At 30.9% G+C, this 27271-nt stretch overlaps 4 protein-coding genes across 8 annotated transcripts; 2 read left to right on the top strand and 2 right to left on the bottom strand.

Moving 5' to 3' along the window:
- The first annotated feature begins 3304 nt into the window (after window positions 1-3304).
- On the top strand, window positions 3305-6706 carry LOC109806934 (Nucleotide/sugar transporter family protein). 4 transcript variants are annotated; one of them, XM_020369474.3, is made up of 7 exons: window positions 3305-3414; window positions 4471-4622; window positions 4810-5018; window positions 5102-5195; window positions 5329-5495; window positions 5801-5971; window positions 6272-6706. In XM_020369474.3, the coding sequence occupies exons 1-7, from the start codon at window positions 3390-3392 to the stop codon at window positions 6555-6557; spliced, it is 1104 nt and encodes a 367-aa protein (XP_020225063.1). In that variant the 5' UTR covers window positions 3305-3389; the 3' UTR covers window positions 6558-6706. The 4 variants fall into 4 exon arrangements, with proteins under 4 accessions (XP_020225063.1, XP_020225055.1, XP_029124767.1 ...); XM_020369466.3 differs by lacking the exon at window positions 3305-3414 and adding an exon at window positions 3429-3739; XM_029268934.2 differs by lacking the exon at window positions 3305-3414 and adding an exon at window positions 3744-3871.
- Window positions 6707-8938: 2232 nt separating this feature from the next.
- Window positions 8939-15624, bottom strand: LOC109806900 (GBF-interacting protein 1-like). The gene is made up of 9 exons (XM_020369434.3): window positions 15370-15624; window positions 14920-14963; window positions 14169-14268; window positions 13545-13674; window positions 12120-12715; window positions 11365-11602; window positions 10626-10920; window positions 9892-10326; window positions 8939-9682 (listed from the first exon to the last, which is right to left on the bottom strand). The coding sequence occupies exons 1-9, from the start codon at window positions 15545-15547 to the stop codon at window positions 9392-9394; spliced, it is 2307 nt and encodes a 768-aa protein (XP_020225023.1). The 5' UTR covers window positions 15548-15624; the 3' UTR covers window positions 8939-9391.
- Window positions 15625-16976: 1352 nt separating this feature from the next.
- Window positions 16977-19244, top strand: EMB2731 (ER membrane protein complex subunit 8/9 homolog). 2 transcript variants are annotated; one of them, XM_020369524.3, is made up of 5 exons: window positions 16979-17303; window positions 17540-17686; window positions 17779-17838; window positions 18741-18907; window positions 19014-19244. In XM_020369524.3, the coding sequence occupies exons 1-5, from the start codon at window positions 17094-17096 to the stop codon at window positions 19042-19044; spliced, it is 615 nt and encodes a 204-aa protein (XP_020225113.1). In that variant the 5' UTR covers window positions 16979-17093; the 3' UTR covers window positions 19045-19244. The 2 variants fall into 2 exon arrangements, with proteins under 2 accessions (XP_082920148.1, XP_020225113.1); XM_083064022.1 differs by lacking the exon at window positions 19014-19244 and having other exon boundaries at window positions 16977-17303; window positions 18752-18901.
- A 2455-nt stretch (window positions 19245-21699) lies between these two features.
- Window positions 21700-26206, bottom strand: LOC109806907 (oligopeptide transporter 1). The gene is made up of 7 exons (XM_020369441.3): window positions 26058-26206; window positions 25310-25755; window positions 24618-24715; window positions 23622-24194; window positions 22983-23253; window positions 22674-22856; window positions 21700-22510 (listed from the first exon to the last, which is right to left on the bottom strand). Exons 1-7 carry the CDS (start codon window positions 26101-26103, stop codon window positions 21890-21892), a joined length of 2238 nt encoding a protein of 745 aa, XP_020225030.2. The 5' UTR covers window positions 26104-26206; the 3' UTR covers window positions 21700-21889.
- Window positions 26207-27271: the final 1065 nt, after the last annotated feature.

The following is a 27271-nucleotide window of genomic DNA, read 5'->3' on the forward strand; positions in this document are numbered from 1 at the left end:
GGTTAATGTATTTAGATTCGTTAATATTATTATTGACATTGATATACAATGTTGTTATAGACTTCCTAAATTATGAGAAAACCTAATTAAATGGATTACATATATAAAATAATGACTAGTAAATAATATATTTAAACGCTTAATATTTATTGGCTACAAAATCATATAATTTTTGAATGATTTAGTAACAATTATATTCATATTATCACAAGATTGTCATTAAAAGTTATTTTTGTTGTAGTGTGATCATCATTCAAAATGTCTTTTAATCAATAGATTATATGTGTTTTATAAACTTTTATTTCTCCTCTTATTCTAATGATGTGAAATTTTATTTATATTTCAATAATTTTTTTTAAAAAGACATAATATTTCATTCAACGAAATATGTCTATATTACATTTTTGTTATTATTATTTATTTATAGGGGTTATATGAGTTATCACTAACTTCGATCAAAGACTCTGTCACTGGTGTTAGGGTAATGTTTTTGTTCTCTTCTACGAAAAAATATGTATTTGTGGACCAACTTTGTGAACGACGGTTAGAAAATTTGTTCACAAATTTTAGTGAATTTTCTATTCCAATAATTTTTTATTTATTCATGACTCAACAAGCTAGTTGATTGAGAGAGTAATACGTGATATGAACTAATTATGTTCATTATTTGATTATTGGTACAAACAATTTAATGTTTTTGAATTTGATTTTGTAAATCCACTTGGACATTTAAAAAAATTAAATATAAAAAGGTTTTGTTAAAAAAAGTTATTAACATATTTTATTGTAATTTCAAACATTTTTTTAGTAAAGAATTATTATTAATTTTTGTAAAACTTGTTAAAACCATTGAACCATATTCAATTCTCCTAATTACACCATCAGCGTTGGAACTTCAAAATTAGTCCCAATTCATGAGCCAATTTGCCTAACCATGAATTTGGGTTAAATTGGACTAAAATTTTAGACTCTTTAACTTATAAGAAAAAGAATGGTCTAATCAACTTATAACCGTCCTCATCATGTCAACATGTTATGAATTATAATTATTTATTATTCTTTTGGTCTTATATGCTAGTTTATGTAATTATATATTTATATTAGTTATAAATTATGATAGTTACTGTTAATTTAATATTATTTGTTAATATTTATGTTATTATTTTGATATTATTTATTTGATATTATAAGTTAATTAAGTTAGTTGTAGATATTTTTTTTTTACATTTTTATTGTTTTGTTGTTAACATAATTGTAACTCTAAGACATAAAATTATAAAAGATATATTTTTTTATTAAGTTCAATCCTTTTTTTTATATTTAAATTAAGCGAGTTAATTCATTTAATCTACGAATATGTGATAGACTGAGCCAAATTCATCTTTTATATACTCATCCAAAAGTGAGTCGGATTGGGTTGACTTGTCTTTTAAGCAACCCATAACGAGCTAAATGACCCATTTTGACAATCATAATCTCAAGTTTTTCAATCATTAATAAGGGTCTTCATAATCATATTAGATCTCATCACTACAATAATTTAGACTAAATTATACTTTCGATTATTTATTTGTTAAAATATTTATTTTGGTCATTTATCTTTTATATTTGAATCAATTTGATTATATTAAAATAATGATCGTTTTCTTTAAGGATCAAAATGAATATTTTAAAAGATAAAGAACCAAAATAAATCTAAAAAATAAGATAAAGCACTAAAAATATAATTTAGCCAATAATTTATTTTAGTTGAGTCAATTAGTTTTTTAATTTTAAATTTGAATTAAAGTGATTATAATTTATTCAATTTTTTAATTAATTTTTTTCAACCCCAATTAACTTGATGATCTGATCAATTATTTTTAAAATTTAAATTAATACATTTATATTTTAATACTTAATTAACATTTTAGTATGTGTAGTCTACAAAATAACTATTTATTTTATATAATTAAATTTATAATAAATAAATGTTTTTATTATATATTGTATATAATTAAAACTTGTAATAAATAAATAATTATGAATATATAAATTATATTTTAAATTTATGATAAATATTTTTATTGTTGTATAAACTTTTTAAAATATTAATAATATTTTTCAAAAAAAAATGAAACAAATATGAAAATGATATATCCAATGAGATAAGGCGTTAAAAAATATGGAAATAAATATGAAAATAGTATATTCAAATATATAAGAAGTAAAAAATAAATATTAAATAAATAATTAAAAAATATTAAATAAATATATTTGAAGAGATACTATGTTAAAAAAATATTAAATTAAATATAAAAGAATGCATATGAATAATATTTTAATTTTGAAGATAAATATATATTTGGTTTTGATACTCAATTGTTAATTTTTTTAGTAATAGATCATTTAGTATTGACCAAATAAGTATGATCTTAATTAGATTGATTTAACTCGGATTAACGGAAAATTTAAATTTTTTAACCAAATTAATCCAATTAATTTTTATGTTTAATTTTAATTTTTTATAAAATCTAAATCAATTTAGCATTGAGCATGTGGATCAACTTGTGTAAATGTTTTAGTTTTACTAGTGTTATCGAGTTTAAGTATTAAACATGAAGTTGTGTTAAATACTCAAACAGAAAGTTTCTTCATCTATAATAATTTAACCTAACTTACAGGATAGTCTCAAATATGTGAAAGATGCATATGGTCTATAAAAAAAATTCTAAATAAATCTATCCTCACATTAGTTGTTTTACATGCTCTTTAGTAAAGTATACTTAATTTGATTTAACAGATGATCTAAAAATATTTATAAAAAAAAATTCAAACAGCTATTCTTTTTATCTTTGTACGTATTTTCTTATCTATATCTTTTTAATTTATCTTTTCTATCTTTATTTCTAGATTGACTTTTAATAATTTCAAAAGAAACACAGTAATTAAAAATAATTTTATCGGAATATAATTTGTTTATCATAAAAATGAAATATAATTTACACATTAAAAAATATTTATTTATTTTAATTATATAAAAGTTATCTGTTATCCTGTGAAATACTTGTGTTATAGAGAGAAGAGAGATTGAATGACTTGAACGATTAATGGTACCAACCAGTTGGTGGGAAATCTGCATTTCAGTTAGAGTAAGATGAAACTTTTGCATCAAGTTTTAGTGATGATATGATATCTTATCACAAAAGACTTTGTTTGTATCCATGAGATTAGCCAAGAGTAGTACATGACGGTCGTTGCAACAAGTGTCTTGACTATTTCCTAATCATATAACAATCTTTCATTAACTTCTCCGTAAATCAACAGTTACATCAATTCCTACTATACAAAAATAGAAAGGTGTTACTAGCACACCTTCAATTCAGAAACACGTGTGCCACTCTCATCAAATGCAATATTCTCCTAGAACACAAAGTAAATTCCCTTCACTTTTCTTTTTTGTCTTTTTCTTTTTTCATCATGAATTTGAAAAACCCCTCCTTGAAGAATGTCAATTTTCTGTTTTCCCAGAGACACCAACATACATTGATTGTAATCTAAGCAACAATAACATGGGCTATTGATTCATATTTATGTGACCTGTTTATGTAATTAGTATAGAATCGTGCCTAGCATTTTGTTTGAATATGTGATCCAAGTCCATGAATAGGCCAGATTGTTATGGGGTGGTTGGATTCTCTTTTGGGAGAAGATGGGAGAAGGTTATTTAAAAGGAAAGACAGTGATGCTGGCGATGCAGGTCTTTTCCGATTTTCTTAGCTCATATCATTCTAACTCACTTTTTCTACATTCAACACACTGCTTTTATTTGATATCTTCAAACTTTTGTGTTGTTGCTTGCTTGCTTTTCTGGGATTGGATTTTGAACTTTGTAATCTTCAACTCTTGATGAATAGATCTCAACTTGTTATTATTTTCCCCTGCCCATAATATTTTATCGTAGATTGTAAGTTTGTTACGTTGTTTTTCTCTCTTTTGTGTATGGTTTAACATTATTGCATCGCATGGTGTTGCTGATCATAGAGGCTTTCTGAGATCAATTTGCATTTTGAATTGAACTGATACTGCTCTGTTTTTTATTCGGCAAATTTGATTGGTGTTCTCACTAGCCAATTCCTTGATCGTACTCTACAACCACTTTTTGAGCCTATGTTTGGCAAATAAGAAATAAGGATCATGAAATGAATGTGAAATAAAAATATATGATTTGTCTCTAATATTCATCTCGTGTTTCATTCTTCCTTATTTAGCATCTGCCTCCTTTGCTGTTTGCTCCATTCTTCTTTATCTATTGACCTAAAGCACAACTGAATTTATTTGGACATATTCAATGTTTACGAGTTTCCGTTTTGCAATGAAAGGATAATAAGATATTACTCATTATTACCATTAATGCCAATATCCTTGTTCCCAATATATACTTCTATAAACTAGAATTGCTAATGGCAGTTCTAACTTGTAATGTATCAGGTAGAGCACTGGAAGAACTCAGAGCTTCTCTCTACAATGAGATCCGAACCTCAGAAGGTGCCAAGCGTCAGCAGCAAAGATATTGTGGACCATTGGTGGCACTGTCCTTCAACTTTATGGTTGCAGTTGGGATTATCATGGCAAACAAATTGGTCCGTACAATTTCCTTCTATTCTTGCATGTATTTTTATAACTAGTTTTATAATCACAGGAACATACAAAATTTATTGATAAACATTATAAGGATAATAAAGGTCATTACTTCACTAGAAGTTCAGCTTCAGCCTACTGATCAAGCACAAGCACCCTTACATGTATTATATATAACTATGTTAACAGGTGATGGGTAAAGTTGGCTTCAACTTTCCAATTTTCCTCACATTTGTACACTACATCACTGCATGGTTTCTGCTAGCCATTTTCAAGGGTCTCTCAGTGCTTCCTGTGTCCCCTCCATCCAAAACAACTCCATTCTCATCTTTATTTGCACTTGGTGCTGTTATGGCCTTTGCCTCTGGCCTTGCAAACACTAGTCTCAAGTATAACAGGTTTGTGCTCTTACTTTAGCAATAGCATCTTTATAATAAAAGATTTAGAACTTTACTGTTTGCTGACAATCCGGCTCATGCAGTGTTGGTTTCTACCAAATGGCTAAGATTGCTGTCACCCCAACAATTGTTTTTGCGGAGTTCATTCTTTTTAGAAAAAACATTTCCTTCCCAAAGGTGAAGAATTTCACTCCTTCCCTTCTTTTTCTTTTTCTCTCTTTTGTAAAGCATTTCACGTATCTGAAAAAGGACTATTTCACCCCACCTTCATTGTTTTCAATGCACTAATCAGGTCATTGCAATGATGCAGGTTTTGGCTTTAGCTGTCGTGTCAGCAGGTGTAGCTGTTGCAACTGTAACAGATTTGGAGTTCAATTTATTTGGTGCTTTAATTGCAATTGCTTGGATAATCCCAAGTGCCATAAATAAGATTCTATGGTCTGCTTTACAACAGCAAGGCAACTGGACAGCTCTGGCGTAAGTACTTGTAGTTTAAAAGTTTATTCATAACATATTTGGACTTGTCTATGATATAAGCCCTTATGTTATTGTTTGAGAGAATTTATGATTTGCTCATTAGCTATTTTTAGCTTGTTTCAATAAGCTCTCCAGAATAGCTCATGAAAATACCTTACAAGTTGCATGAAATCAATACTTTATTTTCTCTTTGGTTATAGAAATTACTTATACATAAGCACTTATTAATGCTATTTAGCTTAATGGACCCTCACTACCTAACTTCTCCTAGGAAAAATGATGTTATTAAACTTTTGTGATTGTAGGTTGATGTGGAAGACAACCCCCATCACAGTTTTCTTCCTTGGGGCTTTGATGCCATGGATAGATCCACCAGGAGTTCTATCCTTCAAGTGGGATGTCAACAACTCAACTGCCATTTTGGTATCTGCTCTCCTTGGTTTTCTCTTGCAATGGTCGGGTGCCTTGGCATTGGGGTGAGTCTGCGCTCTTCTTTCAACTGCATTTTTTGACACATTATGCTATTCTTTTCGAGGAAAATGCTAACCAGTGTCTTAAGGGCACAGTGGTTAAGAAATCGTAAGTATAAAGTTTTCATTGAAAAGTGTATCTACACATTCTCCCATGTAACTTTATTGTAGTTTTCAAACAAAGTTTTTTCACATTGATTCCTTAGGCACCGGTTAGCAATACCCTCTTTTTTAATATTGTTGCTCCTTGGTGAAGTAATGTTAAGATTAATCAGCTAACATGACATTATATATGAACCATTGCAGGGCTACTTCTGCTACAACTCATGTTGTTTTAGGACAGTTTAAAACCTGCGTGATACTGTTGGGAGGGTATCTATTATTCGACTCAGATCCTGGGGTTGTGAGCATTGGAGGTGCTGTTGTTGCTCTTTCAGGGATGTCAGTTTACACATCACTGAATTTGAACGAGTCTCAGGAAAATACGAGCAAGCAACTCCCAAAGCAAAGTTCGCCTTCACCCAAACCCAAATCAACAAGTGGAGACAGCACAGATTTGAATGTAAATACTACCACTAGCACCATTGTCTGAGTGAATCATATAACATTAATACCAAACTATTGAGGCACTCATATCTCCTCCATTTTAGCAATTCAGGTCTAATTGTGCAGCGAGACTTGTTGTATAGACAGATCAGTCACAGTAATTCAATTACTGCAAAATTTGTTGACATTTTTTAAGAGTAGCTTTTCACTAAGTTTAATAGTCTCTTTAATTTCTTAAACGAAAAAAGTATGTTCATCTAAATGATGTTCAAGGGCTTTAGCACACATGTTATGATTTATGAAGTTCAGTGACCACCCCACATTATGAGATAAAGTTTGAAGACTCAACAGATGACACGAGTGTAAGCCAAAAAAATGAGTTTCTGCTACTAGTTAAAATTTAGCCTTAATTTTACTTTTAAAATATGTGCAAAAAAATGTTAATTTCGAAGCTTAAATTCAGAACCATCATATAGAGAGAACAAGCAATGACTTAAAAAATGTTATTTATAATAATCTTACTCAATTTAAACGATTTTTTTTTTTGGAAAAATATAGTTGTAGTCAGGACAAAATTTTTTTATATATCATCACTCTAAGAAATAAAATTACCACACTACATAATGCATTTAACATAAATATCACAAAACAATTATATTATATTATATTATATTACGATGAATAAGGGTTCAATCTCAATAAAAATGCCACGTGTTTATATTTTAAGTTTTCCACACTTTCTCAAAAAACAGTTTTCCAAGTTGGATGCATATATATGAGGAACACAAAAATAAAATTATTGTATATTTAAATTTTAATGTTAATTTTAAAAGGAGTTGTCTAACATACCCCAGGTAAAAATAGGATTAAATAATAACGTAAAAGATGATTGGTGTAATTAAGAAAATTTACCAACCATCTTGAAGTGCAAAATAATTAATTGTACCAATTATTTTTTATAAAGTTATTTAATACCATTTTTTTACTTAGAATAAGTTAGACAACATCATTTTAAAATGTTAATATTTCGTATATATCAAAATTTGATTGGTCTTAAATCTATTTTTATTGGATTGAATCGATATATCAAATGACAAATTATTTTGGAATTTTATACTAAAAAATAAATAAATAAAAATTGAATGACTAGATTATTAATATTATTTTTATGCATCGTATGAGTGTAATAATGTTAATATAATTATAATTCAAATCAATATTCATTTTTAAATTAATTATTCGATTAAAATATTTTTAACTTATATAAGTAAATTTTTTTAAAAGAAATAAATAATACTTAAAAAATACAAATACTGTTGAGCGTAAAAATATTTCTTAGTTAACATTAAAAAATGTCATTAATTGATAATTGAATATCTACAACACATAAGTCCCGATGATAGTTGTACTTTAAAACTCATTTAAGACTTCATCCTCATTATTTTAATTATGCAATTTTAATTTAACTTAACATTTAATATTTAATGAAAATATTGATGTGACACTCTAATGCACTACCAAGTAAATATTTTTTAAAATATTAAATTAAAAATTGACAAAAAGTACACAACTAAATTTATGGAAGAATCAAATTCGCAAAAATAATAATAATAATAATAATATAAAAAAATAACAACTCGTGAGATTGAAAATAATAATAAAAAATACCAAGAGTTCAATTAAATCTAATAGTTTTATCGTATTTATATTTTATGCCAAATGCAATAGGTAATGTAGTTTTATTGTTTGTCAACGTTCATGTAGTCATGGGTTCAAGCACGAAAATTATAAGCCAACATCCTCCATCAGTTTACCAAATTAGTATCAGCACATCTGTCAACACCCTACAATATCTTGGACGAATATTAGATGTCAAATTAATAGATAAATTAAAACTGTACAAAATCTGAAAAATTAAAATCACCTTTTTTTAGGACAAAAAATCACCTATGCGCTTTATTAAACTTGCACTTTATTAAAAATTACAATTATAAATGTGTTGTACGCTCCCAATAAATTTTAATCAATATTAAAGAATATATTTATAAAGAAGTGTACTAACAAGTAACCTAACACTAACCTCTTGGTTAAAATAATTAAAACTACAAAATAATGAAAATGTATCATTAAAGATGGAGAACCCACAAAACTATATTATTTTCAATAAATTTCAACAAAAATAATTAAAAATTAACAAATGAAATACATATGAAAGAATAAAGGTTTCAAAAAGCTGTCACGCGAGACCTGTAGCACACAGTAATATCTCCATAATTGGATGTGTAGAAGGAAAAATTAGACTCATGCTGGACAGAATATAGAATTTTAAGTTTTTCAAACCAAAAGAATCAGACAAAATAAATCCATACACATGCATGTTCCTCCATGCCAAATCAGGTAAGTCTTCTGAAGTTGAGACTGGAAATGTGCTACTGAAAAATAGATATCACAATTCTCATGCTCCAAATAAAACTGTATAATTCAATGTCCTCTGATATCAAAATGTAATATACAGGTGAGAATTTAGAAAGGAAAAATTGGTAAATCTCACCTACCAACTCTTGGCTTAGTAAATTATCACTAGGAATTACCAAGTTTCTTAAAGCAACAACTAAATGTTCTCTCGGGTAAAGAAGAGGTGAGGGATAAATAAACTGAAGGCTCAAAAATTTAAAACAAAAAATAAAAGAAAACCTGCAACTAGCACCCTTCAAAATCGTTAGCACCAAATATCTCCACCAAAAACAGTCACTAATTTTCTTTTCTCATTCTTGGCCGCATTTTTATTTACACTTCAGATCAGGCCAGTGATCATATTTCCTGCATCTGAGCACATCATTTGTGCATATGAACATCATCACCAAGAAAATGTTTTCCAGCCTAAAAATTAGAGTTCCAATTGATCGGTGCAGGCTGAGGCTGCTGATAGGATCCTGAAGGGGGCCCTACAGTTTCAACTGGCCCAGCTACAGCCTGAGATTGTTGCAAAAGCGTTGATGGTGTAGCTACTGTCTGCCCTGCTTGATAGATGCCTGCAAATGCCCCATGAGCAGCCTGTGTTGGGGGAAAGGTGAGATGTTGTCCCTGAGGGGCAAGGTTATACAGAGAATTAACTTGCAAACTAGATAAGTCTTGGCCAGGTGCAGGTATCCACACTGCAGAGCCTTCACTCTGCAGCAAAATTTAAAAAATGAAAAACCATATTAGTGACTACAGAAAATCCAAGAATTTTGTTTCATGTTGATGGAGCAAACCTAAACTTTTAACAAAAGATTTATACTATTGAAAGCCAGGGACCACAATATGGAACAAAATTTCCTATTTTATCAAGAAATATGCATGGGTGAAATAAAAGAACATTAAGAAGGAAATAGACCAACCAGCTGCCCTGTTGTATAGATCTGGTTTTCCTTTAACTGAGACACTGCAAGATCTTCATTTCCAGTGGAGCTTCCAGTGTTAACTGTTGGACTAGGTGCATATCCTACTGGGGGAGCGATAAATGATCCGGAAGGAATTCCAATATGAGCTGCATTTCCTGTGTTTGCTCCTGCCTTGAATTGAGGGAGAGGGAATTTGATCCCAGCAGCTGCTGGAAGATACATGTTGCCAGCTGATGGCTGTTGAGGGAAACCATTGTGGCTTAAAAATTGGTGTATGGGAGACACATAAATTGGAGGGTAATAGTGGCTATAAGGGAAGAAGTTAGTAGGGTATGGTGGTGGCCTGAAAATAGAAACTGACTGTGGAGACACAGGTATAGAACTCTGCAGGGGTGGAGTTGGGCTAGGGGATACAGCCTGAGAACTTGCGTTCTGCAATACGAAAGAAAAAAATAGAAACATGAGAAAAAATATAATCATATAAAAGGAAAAAAAAAATATAGTTATAGTAAAATAAATAATATATGCACTAACAATGTAAAGATCTCTTATAATCTAATTATTGAAGCTATGAATGGTATGTTTATGCAACTACCTTAAGGGGACTGTTGGTTCCAGAGAGGGGAAGGAAAATATTTTAATGGAGGGGGGGGGGGTGGAATGAAGGAGAGGGGAAGTAACTCTTTTCTTGTTTAATTTACAAGTGAAGGGAAGGAATTATAAAAACTTACAACAAAGTTGGGAAAACGAGATGTATCTTGTGACTGAGGCTCAGTTCCCTCAAATTGAACTTGCTGAGTGCCTAACATGGTGGACATGAAATTCAAACCATAGTTTTGAGCAGTTTGAACAGTTGGAATTTGATGGCCTTCAGGAGCCAACAAAATCTCCTTTGGCTGATCAACCTTTGTGTCAGTACCAGATATAGAATTGCCTTCTGTAGCTGGTGTCTTTTCAATCAAATAAGATGTCGAATGTGGATAATCAAGATGATCTCCTTGTGCAGTCAATGATGCACTTTGATTGCTACATCCAGACAAGAAATACCATCAAAACAAAAATTACACGAGCACACTGTGAGTCTGTGACACAAGTAATAACTTCGCTAACAGGAATGGAGGAGAAACCAATAAATTAAGCCAGAATAATTCATAAAATAAATAATAAAACAGACCTAAGATTGCCAAATGGCATTGAAAAAGGTATAATATTATCTCCAGAGTCCAGAGAGAAAATGCCCTTTTTCCGAGCACCAACTTTCATGTAGATTATAGTTATTTTGTAATGAAGGAGTTTGATATAAGAGAACAAAGCTAAGACAATCCAACCATACATCATTTCTAAACCATCTAAAAGGGCATGAAAGCAAACACATGCACATGTGCATGCACTCACAGAGGGAGGGATAGAGAGAAATCTGTGATTTGATATGCAAAGAAAAAGCACATAAGAAGCATATGAATAACAAACCTTGAAGTTGCAGCTTCGCCACTTCCTAGTGAAGATTCAAGAGCAGAAGTGTTATTTTCACCACCAGTTCCACTGTTAGATTTTTCACTTGGGCCAAAAGTATCAAAGCTTCCAAATGTCAGACCACTTTTTAAAGCCTTGGGTACTTGGAAATGGTTTGGAAAAGTAACATGTTGCCTCAATTCTGATGAAGATTGCACCACACAAGCTTCTGAAGTTGAAACCTCTGTGATATTAGCTGTTTCAGAAACATACGTGAACATGTCAAATGGTATTATAGGAGATATAATTAGAGATATATTGAAATTAATTGAGAAAAAAACTGTTAAAACAAAAAAAAGGTGATTCTTGATTTTGATAGGATGACTCCTTTCAACTTGGAAGAGTATCTCAGTAAGTAAAATTTGGGGATTAGCACACAGAACCAGAACCCATACAAGTGACATGCTTATTTAAATCGTAGTCTTAGTCATGCTGCTTCTCACTTAAAATACCTTCAGGAACAGTTTCAATGGTTCTTCTCCTGACCTATGTCCTCCTATTCCTGTGGGCTTTTCTTCACTTTCTCTTCCCAGAATTTAATTGTCCTCCTTTCTAAATTAGGGAGAGCAATGATAGTATACATATGGTAGAATTGTTTGATCAGAAAACTCAAAGAATACCTCAACCAATATCAGAAAGTACATCAAGGCAAACAGGAAGATAAAGCAACCTCTTTACTCCAAAGATTAAACAGATATTAAACAAAACTTTACCTAGTGGTGGCTGGCTACCAGAACTGGAAGATGGCCTCAATGAATCATTTGGGGATGATGGAGATGACAGTTGTGAGGATTCAGATAACCAATTATTTTTAACTTCATTTGACTTCTGTGGGGCATTTGTTTTGCACATTGAATTCACGGACCCAGATTTTTCATTATTGGATGCTGATAAATCATTAACTTCAGAAACAACAACTGTATTTCCTTTAACATGATTTGGTCCAGCAGATATCTGGTTGCTCCCAACTTCCCAACTAATAGCACCACTGACACCTGGATTCCTGGAGACAGATGATGCTACTACAGGATCCAAAGAGGAATGGACACTGGATACAGAAGTTTGAAGTTGATCAGAACTTGACAGAGACTTTCCTTGGTTGGTACTGGTAACTGAGCTAAAGGTTTGAGTAGGGGAAGAGGCTGCTGCAACAACAACAGCTTGAGGTTCAACATTTTCTTGATAGCCAATGTCATTAGAAGCTGAACTACTTTTAGGTACACTAACTATGGGAGATTGGCCAGCAGAACCGTGACCCGACTTTCCATTGGATTGATTTGCAGCACCATGGGATGCAGCAGCTGAAACTCTGCAGTTGAATGATAATGACTTTAAAGAGGATAGATATATAACACTAAAAATAAGAAGAAAAAAAGAATCATGATTTATGTCAACTAGTATTTTAGCCTACACATGATAAATTTTTATTTTATATAACTAAAATTTATAATAAATAAATACTTTTGAATATACAAATAGTATTACAACTAAAATTTATAATAAGTAAATATTTGTTATCATATAAATTATATCTTAGATTTATTTGTGATACAATGTTACTTTTTACTATTGGCAACTTTTTTAAAAAAGTATTGAAATTTAATTTAGAAATAAAAAAATAATAGATTAAAAAAGATAAAAGGCTAAGAAAAATTCCTAAAAGCACTCATTGAAAAAAAAAAAACTAAAAAAACTTTCGTTGAGGAATGATCCCTAAAAATGCTTTCATTGAAGATAATTATTCTAATTTACATATACAGAGGATATTACATTGGTGTATTTCTCATTACACCCACAAACAACTTTATATAAAATGCATTTAAGCAATCCGATTGTACAATCACAAGACATTATCAAATTTATACATTGGAGTTAAGAAATAACAAAGAGTACAAACTAAAGTTTTATTACCATAAAATTTTATTCATGACATCAATGTGAGATTTGGTTAGAATTTTAGGCACAATAAAAGAAAATAAGAGTGATGTCATTTTTCACCTTTCATTCTTTCACCTCATTTTTAGTCTTGCCTTTTTTTGTAAAATAAATAAGGAAATTTCTATCCACCATTACATTTAATCATAATTAATCCAGTTAAATAAACAAATTAAAGAAAATATAAATGAAAAAATTGCCACCTTGTAGCTTGAGATGTATTAGTCTTGGTTTTCTGCAAAACTGACTGAGTAGGGGGAGCATGACTTCTCTCTGCAATGTGACTGACTCCATTTTCCCTTCGATTAGCTAGGTTCCTCCCACCACCACCATCTGACAACAGACATTTACAAGACAGGGTAACAACTAAGCTAATAAATTAGCTGGAAATTTGCTGATTCTTAGGACAGGTTCTGCACTATAGCAGTTCATATTCTAAAAATAGTCCATGAAAAGAAAATTGAAACAGCATTAAAAGATAAATGGTGGCAACTGAAAGGGGTACTTTATCTTGTTGTGCTGGATTCAAAAGAGATGTAACAGGGATCATCATTAAGCAGCAAAATAAAGCATAATTCTTAATATTCAGATAAAAGATCTCAGTAATTTTGAGAGGAAATAATCAACAGTGCTAATATCTTAAAATAATATCTTAAAAAGAAAAAAAAAAGAAAAAACATAAAAATGATGGCATTCCAAATGTATTTTTGTTTTCGAGAAAGATGGTTTCCAGGTGACCTTTTGTGGAAATGAATCTCCATATATGGAAGAGAGTAAATTAATAACAGAACCCAAAGTCAAGCCTATAAAAGGTGGGGAAACTGTACCAGGAAAGTTAGAGGAATGTCCTCCAGAAGCACCCCTTCCCCCCCTCCCTTGTCCACCTTGCTTTAACCTAGACTCGTCAGAAGCCCTGCTGGTTAATCCCTGCAACAATAAATTTAACACAAATCACTATACCAACAAAAAATATTAAAGAGAGAAAGTTAGGACAATACAAGCACATTTACTTGTTGGAAAGCCACCTTAATTGCAGTCACCCTTGCCCGCCTTAGTTGCGGCCTTTTTGGGGGGCTGCCTTAATTGCAGCCTCAAGGGTGATGTTTAGTTCCATATCCTATGGCTTAAATAGAGCATATAAAACTTAGGCAGTTCTCAACTTACAAGCCAATTTTGTGGAGCTAAGTTAGGCCTTAAGCTTAAATTCTAAGATTACCTATAAGTGGACACACACACACACACACATATATACAACAGCTGTATACAAGCAACTACAAAACAAGACCACGCCTGTTCAACATGCAGTCTGCCAATCACAGTGCTTGTAAGATAACAGAATGGCAGCTCATGATACAATGAGAGTTCGCCTAGCAGCTCACAACAATCAAAACAATGATTAGACTTCAATCACTGGATAAAAAATAAAAGATTCACCCACTTCAATGATCTCTGCACCTTACTGGTTAGGTAAGAAACTAACCGATTCAGCAACTCAACTTTCAAGAGCAGTTACAAACTCCAACTGAAATACAAAAACAGAGCAAGTAGAGAGTAGAGAGGGGAAGGGGGGAATCTTACCTCCTTCTTTCTGTCACGTCTCCTCTTTACCTCATGAAAAGTATCTGCGAACAAAAATAAAAAAAAGAACCCACGAACCCATTAATATAAGGAACATTAAAAAAAACAAACAAGAGAATCTCAAAGATGCCATGAACACATTTCTTTTGGAGATATCATGAAATGATTATGAGGCAGAGAATGTTGACGCCATCAATAAAGAAAGACGTGGCAGTTAGATAATATTGAACTAGTGTAGCAAATTCGTCGTGACAGAGAGAAAACCCTAAGAAGGTAAGTTTTATCTAGGTGAAGCAGTGATAGAGCAATCTCGCTGTGGAAGTTGAAAAGCAAAGTTTGGTGAGCTTCTTAGGAATTAAAAGAAATCGAGAAGAGAAAGTGAAGCTTGAGAATGAGGAGTGAAGTGAAGGTGGGTGGAATCGAGGAAGGGTGGATCAGAAAGAGGGAAACCTAGATAGAGAAGCTTCTGAGCGGTCTCATTGGGATCCATGGAGCATTCTCGGAGGACGGCGTAGATTTCGTCGTCGGTGTGCTGCTTGCCGGTGATCTCACGAATGTCTTGGATGATTTTGCGCACATTGTTTGGGATCGGAACCCTAAAACTGGAAGACCCACCACCGCCGCTCATCTTTCTGTCTGTAACACAACACAACACACCAACGAAGGAGAGACACTCTCTCTGTTCCTCACACTTATTATTATTATTACACTGAATCATTAATATACGCCAATTCCTTACTATTCTATTCTTTTTCTTTTTCTTTTTTCTTATTTTATCTCATTTCAGATAACTGTTCCAAACCTCTTGCCTCCTCGACTTTATTTTTCTTTAATCCCTAAAATTAATAATTTAATTCAATATTTAGAATATCAACAGTAATAATGTAATTGTTGCATAACTAAAATGGTTCATTTTTGTAATGAAATTTTTTATTATTATGTATCATAAAATGTTTAAATTTTTTTATAACTTGTATAAATATCACATTTTCAAATTATTTCAGATAAAAGTATTCAATTTTAATGTAAAAAATACATTAAAAAAATTATGATTATTTTAAATATTATTTTTATTTTCGGGTGAATTTGATAAAAAAAATTAATGACTAAGTTTTTGAAATATAAGAAATCATTTTGAGAGTTAATATCTTTGAACAAATATTTTTACCCCGAATTTTTTACTACATACATAAGGTATGAGGTTAAATTTTAGTTATCAGATGTTTTTTCATATATTGAATATTTAAAATAATACTTTTAATGATCCTTTAAAAAAATAATTTTAATTAATTAATAATGCAAAATAAATTATAGTAATAAAGCAGTAGTATATTATAATTAAACTTATTACCTAAGACATAGATAAACTCGTCCTTATGGTTTAATATGCTCGAGCATATTTATAAGGTAACAAATAAGTTACTTTATTATTAAAAAAAAGGTTATTTTTTTAATACTTTTATATATATTGGATTTTAGTAATTTATTTATTGAATTACAAAATATTAAATTTATTTATAGAATTTAAAATCATATGATATTTTATTAAAAAATAATTATTTATAAAAATGTATATATAGTTTCATATTTTTAATGTTCTTCCATATTTTATTTAGAATTCTTTTTAAGTAAAAATATTATTGATACGAAATAATAACTAACAAAATCTACTTCATATTCAACATCAAAATTTAAATATTTATAATTTGATTAAGAGATACAAACTTCATTAATACTTTTTTTATTTTTACAGATTTTTAAGTGAAATAAAAAATTTATTCACTTAAAAAAAATTATAGAATTGTAATCAATATCTCGACATAGAACTAAATATATGAAAATCTATCTAATCATGTTTCACCAACATCACCCTAATTACGCACGAGTCAACCTAACATGTCAACATATTCGGACTTCAGAGACTTTACTCAAGAAAATACATGACCCGTGCAGTAAATAATGGGCTCAAGCCCAAGAACTAGCGATCCAGGCCCAAAAGACTGATAACACCTCACAAAAAAAAAAATTGCAGCCTAGCATATTCGCATATGAGTATGACAAATTGACAACAGTTGTAGCAAAGTGCGAAGTCCAGAACAGTTGATAGTTGATTGCATCTGCATCTCTGTGTTGTTTGTTTCACATCAAAACAGAACAGTAACTCGTTCTGAAGGATGGGTAGCAACAGTTTGAGGTACGAGATCGCGCAAAACGCATACATCAAACTCGTTCTGCACTCCCTCAAACACCCAACCTCCGCCGTCAACGGCATCTTGATCGGTCGCATCTCCCCTTCCAACGACGTCGTCGAGATCGCCGATGCCGTCCCTCTCTTCCACTCTCACATCCCTCTTCTTCCCCAATTGGAGATATCTCTCATTCTGGTTCTCTCTCTTCTAGGGCTTTATGCATTTATTTTATCTTTTTTCATTCAGTTTTGACCCCATATGGTTATTTGTAAAATTATGCACAAAGACGTATGCTTTCTTAATCAACATGTAACCTAATCAATTGGCTTTATCTTATTTGATTCTGGGTGTCTGTGAATTTTTTGTTTACTTCGTGCTGCTAGTAGTTTCCTGATTTTTTTTTTTCAATTCTCATTTTTTTGGCGAGATAGATAGAGGAGTATTTTTCTGCGAAAGGGTTTAACATAGTGGGCTATTTTCACGCGAATGAGAGATCTGATGACAGTGAGCTTGGTGGTGTGGCCAAGAATATTGGTGATCACATCTGCCGCTACTTTCCCCAAGCTGCAGTTCTATTGGTTTGTTTTTTTTATTATTTATTTTTGCTGTTTTTGTTTTTCATTGTCTCCTTTTGATAGTCATAATTCTCTTCCTCTTCAATTATTTGCAGTTAGATAACAAGAAGCTTGATGCTTTGAAAAAGAGCAAGGAACGTAGTGCCATAATGCAGGTTAGTAGTATTTGGAAATCGCTTTCCTCGAGACCAATAATAATTTGTTATATGATGTTCATCACTGTTTTTATCCACTCTAGGAATTGTATTTGGGCTTCTTTAGATGATAGTACGTTTGATCAAATTATCAAATATATAGGAACCCTTCTGGTCTATATTCTATATGAAACTATGAATATAGAAATCCAAATCCTTCAGGGCTTTTGTGAATGGAATGGACTAAAGAACCACATCTTTTTTCATGGAACCTTTGAACTCGTTAGAATATGTGTATCTTCTGTAGTTTGCATCATTCTATAAATTTAGACAAAACTGCTGTATCTAAAAGCTTAACTGGAAATTGGGGACTATGGGGCTTCATTGGTTGTAACTTGTGTCATCTTGGAACTCAGATTGGATCGCAATTATTCAAAATTGAGGCTTTATGTTGTGCTTTATTTTCTCATATTTTCATCATAAGTCAAAAGAGAGGGATATTCCTGTTTGGTTTGCCACATACTGCAGCATATTTGGGAACCACTCTTTTGGGAAGATAATTATTTTCTTTTTCCCAAAAGTTCTGTCAGGAAAGTTAGCAAAAAATAAATATTATTCTCTTAAACAAGCGAATCCAAAAATGTACTAAGGTCAAACCAATTTGAAGAGTCGGAGAATGAAATAATAACGTTGTGTTATGTGCATACTTTGCATGATTATACAGGCTGCAACCTCAAAGCTGTAAGGCTTCATCCCACATTGGTACTAATTACAAAGATTCTTTGTTATTTGTATGTTACAAAATTTAGCTTTTTGTTATATAAGTATGGTCGCAAGGGTTTATACATATATGGTTCCCCCATATATAGAGTCATCTTTTTGTTGGTTATATTAACCAAGATTGCCTTTTTCTTATGGTTTAGCTTTATGTTAGGGATACATCTAAGAACTGGAAGTTGGTTCAGTCAGATGCTAACAATCGATTCTCTCTCAAAGAGCCTACAGCAAATATAGTCTTATTGGACTATATTTCATCTGAGAAATGGAATGCCATTGTGGATTTTGATGATCATCTCGATGACATAAGCAAGTAAGTGTTTTTGCCTTGAAACATTTATTTCTTTCCCAAGTACAATATTTTATTTATCTGTGCAGCTATAACTGACGTTACACAATACATATTCTATTGTTTTCAGGGATTGGCTAAACCCAGGGCTCTTCAACTGATCCCTTATTGTCTCCATTTTTGCCCTATTTACTTTGCAAGTGGAGGATGTTCAGGCTTATTATGGTGCATATGTTGGATTCTCAATGATGAACAATTAGGGACTATATTTTGACCTTAGGAAAAGTTTTTTCACGAGGTTTTCCCAGTTGTATAAGCAGGATATTTATTTACCACCCAAAGATTTTGGTTGCAGAGACAATTCTTTTTTTTTTTTTTTGCTTGACTTCTCTTTTCAGATTTATGTTTGTAAGTTATCGCTCGGGCCCAAGATTTTTCTATAAAAAAATGTCTGAGGAAATTATTATTAACTAATAGTAACAATGGGTGGGATTTAAGATTAATAATGTATTATCACAAATCTAAATGAATTCCTATAATATGAATGAAGTTATTTGGTAAAATAAGTGTAAACGCCAAATTTAGATTCATATGAATGAAATTCTAACATTTAAGGTGAGAGTTTTTTGTTTTTTTTGAGGCACTGCATTGGGGTATGTGTTCGTGTGAAAGTTTTTGGCAGAGTTATTTTTCTGTTATTTGGTTATATTTTAACAAATTTAATATATACACTTAATTAAATTATAATTTATTTATATTAATTTATCGATTTAGCTAGTAATACATGTATGACATAAATAATTTTATAGTATATTTATCATTTAAAATTATTTATTTAATTGTATATTTATTCATGCAGTTCAATTTTAATGCATTTCTTCATAAAAAAAGAAAAATAAAGATAATTTTAGACAAAATGAGACTTGAAATAGACTAGACTTTAAATACAGTCTATGACCTAATTTGTTTAAAGTCTAATTTGCTCTAATTTATTTAATAAAAGGGTTAGATTTAAATTTTTTAAAAAGTCTATTAATTTTAAAAGGTTAGACTTAAATTTATAAAAATGTTTATTAGAGATCTAATAGATCAACTTATTTATCTGTAATATAATAAAAAATAATATACATATTATATTATTAATAATATAATTAATAAATAAATTTAATAAAATAAAATAAAATTATTAGTATTTTTGACATTTTTAAAACTTAATTAATCGTACAAAATCTAAGAAAAAAAAATCTAGTAATTGCATCTTCACTTACTCTTTTCTTCATCTTAATTTTTGTTTATTTAAAATAATTCATATAAAATATAGGAAATATTTAGAAAGATTTTTTTAAATAAGATTATCTTCTTTTACTATAACTCTACGGGAGTTTAGATGATTTTGTATTTGTTTTCTCTCTCATGCCAATTTCTTATTTTTATTTTAAATTCTAAATTTTAATAACAACGGGATAAATTATTATTTTTATCATAAAAAATAACAAAAACTCGCATACATATTTAAAAATAGATTCCTTGGTTTATTTAAAATTAAATTTATTGATCTATTTAATATTATTAACATAAAATAAGTTTTTAAATAAACTAATAAATTAAACCAAAGTTTTAAAAAAATGTCATGACAAACCTAAAAAAAACTTTAAAGTCACATATCCTATTTTTATTCCTACTTAATGACTATTAAATTAACATAATTTATTGATATACATTTAAATTAAATAATTTATATAATTTTTTAATTTAAAATTATATATTAATTTATGTAGTTCAATTGTCTATAATTTAATTATTATATTAATTTTTTTTACTTTTTAAAGACATATATGAATTTTATTAAATTTGTAGATATGAAATATATGTGATATAAATATTTTTTTTGTTTAATTAATTGACAATAACACACTAATTCTAGACAGAAATTACTAGAGAATGAAATGATAATAACATCCTAATCAGGGAGGTAGGAGGTACGAAACTTTTAACGTCATTATAACAGTAAAGACAATAACACCAATAAATTTGATAAATAATAATTAAGAGTTTAACCGGTGAGTGAAAATATATATATTTATTATTATTTAATAATAAGAAACAAATATTCTCACTATCTTTGATAGAGAATAAAAATAAAATTAATACCATGGAGTAAATGGTAAAGATGAGAGTTACAACATTTAAGTATTTCCTTTGACAGTTTACTACCAAAGTTTTAATGTAGAATTATTGAGTGAGTGGGAAATTGAAACAGACATTATATAGACTGCTCCTTCTGAATGTACATATAATTAAAAGGAAATACTCAAAAAATAAATTTTTGGAGTGTTTTTAGTTTAAAATACCCCTAAAACAATAAATGAAAGCACACTTAATGATAAATATGATTAAAGATATTTTAAAAATATAATATATATTTTATGTAAAATTATAAAAGATAAATATATTTAATTACTTTTTTTTATGAGTAAAATTATTTATTTATTTATATATAGGTTGAGAGGAAGTACAACGAGTTATGATATTGAATTACTGATGTATTTTACAAATTCATACAGTATATTATAAATTATAAATAAAATTTTCTGAAAAATGTTCCTTTCACAAGTCCGAACAATGTGCAGCCTACTTGATTGAAAAAAAACAATGTGGAGTCTGCAAGTGAGTAGGATTGGTATGCATCTGTGATGTGAGGACGTTTTATCAATTGGGTTTTCCATTTTTCCTACTTCCAACAATGATGTTTGTGGCCAGCATGAGTTTGTTCTTGGCTTATTACGTTTGACCAAATTTGATTGGAAAGAATAGAATAACTCAGAGAAGGATCGAAGTCAAACATATATCAATGATTATTTTAAAAAATTGCTTGCGCTGGCCGCTGCTAACATAACAATTTGTACAGCTTGTTCAACTTCCTATTGGCTTTTTACAATGAATTGAAAGAGAGAAGGCGTAAAAGTAAACCACAATCATTCTACTGATTTGTGATAAGCAATGTGATCATAGAACAGGGCATCCACTAGCAATTACTCCTGGAGCTGTGGGGCACTTGGCCAAAGGGCAGTGGTCATCAGCATCTTGACCCCACCAAACTGGACCAAAGATATCATAACTTTGGAGGGCAAAATAGAGCAACACACCCATGAAAGCAATACCAGCATCCAAAGCAGCTGAGAGGATGTAAGTGTGTCTAGCCCACCATGCCTTGAACTTCCTGTAAATATATATGTTGAAGAATAACCCCACAATACCCCAAGTTATGTAGTTGACTGATCTGGCTGGTGGAATACCATTGGCACCAGAAATGATGAGGGGCATGTTGATGAGCTCAATCCACTTGTGGTTGGGGAACTTGCGAGCAAGCAGCCACACTGGAACAGGAGCAAGTAATCCAATGAGGAAAAACCAATTCAAGCCAGGGTAAATGCCAGCCTTGGTGAACATTCTCTTTGGCCCCACCACTCCCCATATGATTGAAGCATTGTAAAACACATCGTCACCAGGGCAAGTCCATGGACTACCACTTGGCAAATTTGCTTCATCACATATGTTTGGAATACTTGTTAGAAGCCACCATGCTGTGCCAAAGCACACAGTTGAAGCAACTACGGTACCTACCAACTGAACACAAAACAAATTGCCTAACATTAGATATATTGAATAATATTTTATAAGATAAAACTTGCATGCAATACGGTTGCTACAGTTATTCGATCATAATTGAAGTTTTTACTCGATAATTCGCATTGACTCTTATTTATAGTTGCATCCACAACAATCCTACCTGCACGACGAACATAGATCTTGGAGGAATTTTCATATAGTGGCCTAATTTGAAGTCACCAAGGAACCCGAGTGCCTGTGCCATGCTGATGTACCCGTATGTCTTGAAGGCTACATTAGCAAGGGGCCTTCCTGGGTAAATGTACCCAATTATTAACTCTGTAATCACGTTGAGTCCAGTTTGCTGCAAAGAAAGTTACTCTATGGTGAGAAAGACAGCCTTTGAAACAATGATAAACTGTATAATGTTGAAATGAAAACCATACGAAGCACATGTAAAACTTTTTTCAACTTGGACAATGGGCATTACCATATTGGTTGTTGCTTGAATGACCCCAACTGGCAAAGTGAAAACTAACGCAATTAATAGAGACATTAAGACTCCCCACCATGGCAATTGGAGTTGCTTGCCAAAGCCTTCACATGTTAGCAAGGCTAGACCAATCATTAAAACCAAAATGCTGACAAACCACCATTCAGGTACTTGGTTATAGTTTCTCTTCATAATTCTTGTGTGCACATCTCCAAATCCTTCTTCTTTCAGTGCAGATGCTGTCTTCTTCCACATTTGGTAAACCGTCCTTTCAAATAGATAGTCACCGGAACAGTTAGATGGTTTGTTATACAAAATGAAATACATAGAAGCCGTTTAGATACACTAGTAATATTGTTATCCACTCGATTAGTGCTATATTTTTTCTTAATAACAATTTCCAACTTTTGATTCGAGAAAAGCATAATCAGTACCTATGATATTAGACTAAAACTTAGATGCAGATTTATAAGTATTTTTAATACTATTTTTTAATTAAAATTAGAGTTTTATTTCAGTAATTCATGTTAGTATTTGATGAAATCATTTATTATACGAATTATCTAGGTGAAACTCAAATGTATGATCTTATGAAACTGTATGCCAGTTTTGTCCACACAACTAAACAAAACTTACTTTCCATGGAAGAGGACAACATGTGAAATAGTGGCAGTCAGAGTTGCAAAGCTCAATCCATAGTCGAAAGCAAATGTGATGCTAAGATAGAGCTTGCTGTAGTTGTTATATCTGTCCATATCAATATCAAAAGTTTTAGCATCGAGAATCCGAGTGACATTATACACAGCGCCGGAGGAATCAAACGTGTGAGAACTGATGATGGGGAACTTCTTGGCATCATACACGTTGTTCCAATAGGAAATGGGAATCAGTACATAAAGGAACAGCCCAAATCCAACGAGTGTGTTGATGATGGCGAATCCAGGAGAAGCCAAAGGACTGCCTAAGAAGCCAGCCACGGTGTTCCAGTCCAGGCCAAATGAACCAATGCCAAGGCCCTTCATGCCTGAACCAATTTGTTGAGCAACTATAGAGTTTTTCCATATCAAGCAAACTAAGGAGATTGTTGATATTGCTTGGAAAAGGTAGCCTGGAATAACGTAATAAGCAAAGCTTGCCACAAACACCAGGAAAAAGAATTGCAGCCTTGTGTTTCCTCCTTTAGGCCTTTTCTCCTTTTCATGAAATGCCCTACCATACAAGAACAACAATTAACTGTTAATCAAAACTTGAACACCATAATTAATGTTATTAGAATTAGACCTTAGTACGTATAATTTTATTATTCTTGTTCTATATATGCCCATTTAAATATCCAAAAGACTTGAGTTCCACCCCAAGCCAGTTGTGCCATCGGTAACTGGTCCAACCAAATTGATCGATCCATCCAAGCCGATTTTAATAATACTACATTCAATTATTCGTCCTTTGCAAATAACTAATTTTCTTAATTTGTTTAAGAGTATTGTGAAAAAAATTATTTCTCAAATAGGAAAGTGAATATCCCAAAATTAAATGTGTTGATAATATCTTCCATTCATATATATCCAATAAAAACAATTATAATTGCTTTCTATTTCCAAAAGCTCAAAACAAGAAAGAATAACGAAATACCTAAATAGAGACACCTGGACAAGATTTGAAGGCCACCACATGTACGGGGAATCCACAAGGAATTTTCTGAAAATCCCAGCCCATCCATAACCAAGCATCTAAAATCTCAAGGATACAGTTTAGTAGACTAACCATATTTGAAATGGCTCCTTCTTTTGGCTAATTGCCATAAAAGATAAAACCAAACAAAGGTACTTCAATTAGTATATCTATATTCTCTACAATTTAATTTTTACCTCATTTTATTTTTTTTCTCCATTTCTATCTTCATATTTTCACTCCAATCAATTAATAACCATTAGAATAAAAAATAAGATACACAAAATTTAAAATTGGAATCTAATTATTTACTACTATTTAACCGTTTAAAGAGAAATCCAATCATTTATTACATTTGAAAAAGTACATACTTTCTCTTCTACCTTATTTTTATTCAATTTTCTCTTTTATCTCTTTCTGTTTTGTTTTTTTTTCGCACAACCTATTAAATTTTTTTATCCTAGTATATATCTGTCGGTTTTTTTCTCTTATACCTTTTCTCTGTCTATCATCATATTTCCACCTAAAAATACAAAGGACGTTGATGTATAATTACTGTGACACTAATGAGTTTTGATTTGTTTATTAACTTTTTGCACCGAAAAACATTTATATTCAACAACCAAATTAATTAATAATGAATGTTGGTTCACCTGGGTGGACAGTGCCAACAGAAAAGCAGCGAGTGGATGGATACTCCTGTGATAGAAAGCCTTAACAATTGTGATAATATTAATGGCATAGACACCGCTGGATCCAGCGCTGGCAAAGATGGTAATGAGTGCATGTTCCTTCAAATTGAAGGGACCAGGGTTGAAGGAGAAGGACCATTTGGTGAAGGGTAAACGAAAGGCTTTGGTGGGAAGCGTCGCCGCCATGAACTTGCCAAGTGGGAGAGAGACAATCTGCGCTGACACAGAAGAAACAAACAGAGGGGTGGTTCTGTAACCGAAGAACTGGTTCACGAATGAGAGAATAATGCATGATGCCAACCCCAATGTCCATGTCCTGAATGTTAGTGCAGGCTGTGTAGGGTCGTCCGTTATTGGAACTGTTAGCCTCACCTGCTCAATGGGAGAGTCATCCACCTCATTTTCTTCTGCAACAACATTAATATTCATTATCAAATATTATTTTAATACCCATAAATTTGATTCTAAGCACCAAACATTATTTTAATATTGTTGGACTGATTCCATTAACCAATATTTAACTAACAAAATTCTGTAGCTAACATTCAAACTCGAAGCAATTTCATGTCTTAATTAACACATAAAGAACATTGGAAACTGAAACATGAAACATGAAACATGAAACATGAAACAATCTGTAACAGTTTTATTATGTAACGACAAGAAATATTAAGTGAGAGATGATATAGGAAATGTGTAGTAACGTTACCAGCGGGTATGGGAAGTTTGGAATGGTGGACGACCCCATCATCCATTGCAGAGTTGTGGATGTGTGTGTGTGGTCTCTCTCTCTCCTGTTTGGAGCACGAGAATAGGTTACATTGTCGGCATGCTTATATAGGGATGTGTGGAACAGTAGGAGGTTACAGGAAACATGTGCCTGGCCTATTTAGTGGGGTTGATTCAAATTTTACGTAAGCATGATCGCAAAATATCAGCTATATTCAAGGAAGAGATATAAGAGGCGGATTTTAAGGTTGCTTCCTTATATTTAACCAAATCGTCTTTAATATTGCATGCTGGTGACAGCAAAAATATATTAATTATACTCTCTCTATATTTATAATATATGTATAAATAAAAATAACTAATTTAAGAAAAATAGTTAAATATTTCACTATTTTATATAAGTTATATACTTAAATTTATTAAAATATTTTTAATAACATTTATTATGTACAATGTTTTTATGTATTTTATATTTTTATATTAAAAATATTAAATAAATTTAACTTATTCAAAATTTACTTATATTTAAATTTAAAATAAAAATATTTTTTATATATAAATCCAGAGGAAGTTTATCAAAAATACTAGGCACGTTATGTTTAAGTATAGCATGTTTTATCTTTGATATTGTTAAAAATCATAAATTTGAATCAGCTTTAACAATAAAATTATTTATTAAAAAAAGTGAGATTTTTAATAAATTTTAAAGATTTATTAAAAAAGTGAGATTTTTAATAAATTTTAACTAATAAAAAATATTATTAGAACCACAGTATTGAATGAGTTGTCATCAACCGATAGACTTTTAGAGTTTCTCTGAAAGAATATCATTCACATTTAATATCTGATATATTGCCATATTAGGTCTTGAATAAGATTTTTGTCAAAAATAAATCTTGAATAAGACTAATTTTTCAAGGTTTGAATAAGATTAATTGGAAGAAAAAAATTATTAACAAAAATAACACTTTAATTCTTTTATTGGGTACATTTTATAGTGCGCCATACTTCTTTATATTATTATCTAATTATATATATTATATATTATAGAAAAACATGCATAATAATATTATTAATTTTTATAATAATTATTTAAAAGATAATTCGATGGATAAGAATGAATAAGTTAATAACGTAGCATAACAACCTGATAATCTCTTTTACTATATAATGTATATTCACGATAAATAATCA

The sequence above is a fragment of the Cajanus cajan genome, chromosome 9, assembly GCF_000230855.2.
Source record: "Cajanus cajan strain Asha chromosome 9, NIPB_CcT2T_4, whole genome shotgun sequence".
Taxonomy (NCBI): Eukaryota; Viridiplantae; Streptophyta; class Magnoliopsida; order Fabales; family Fabaceae; genus Cajanus; species Cajanus cajan.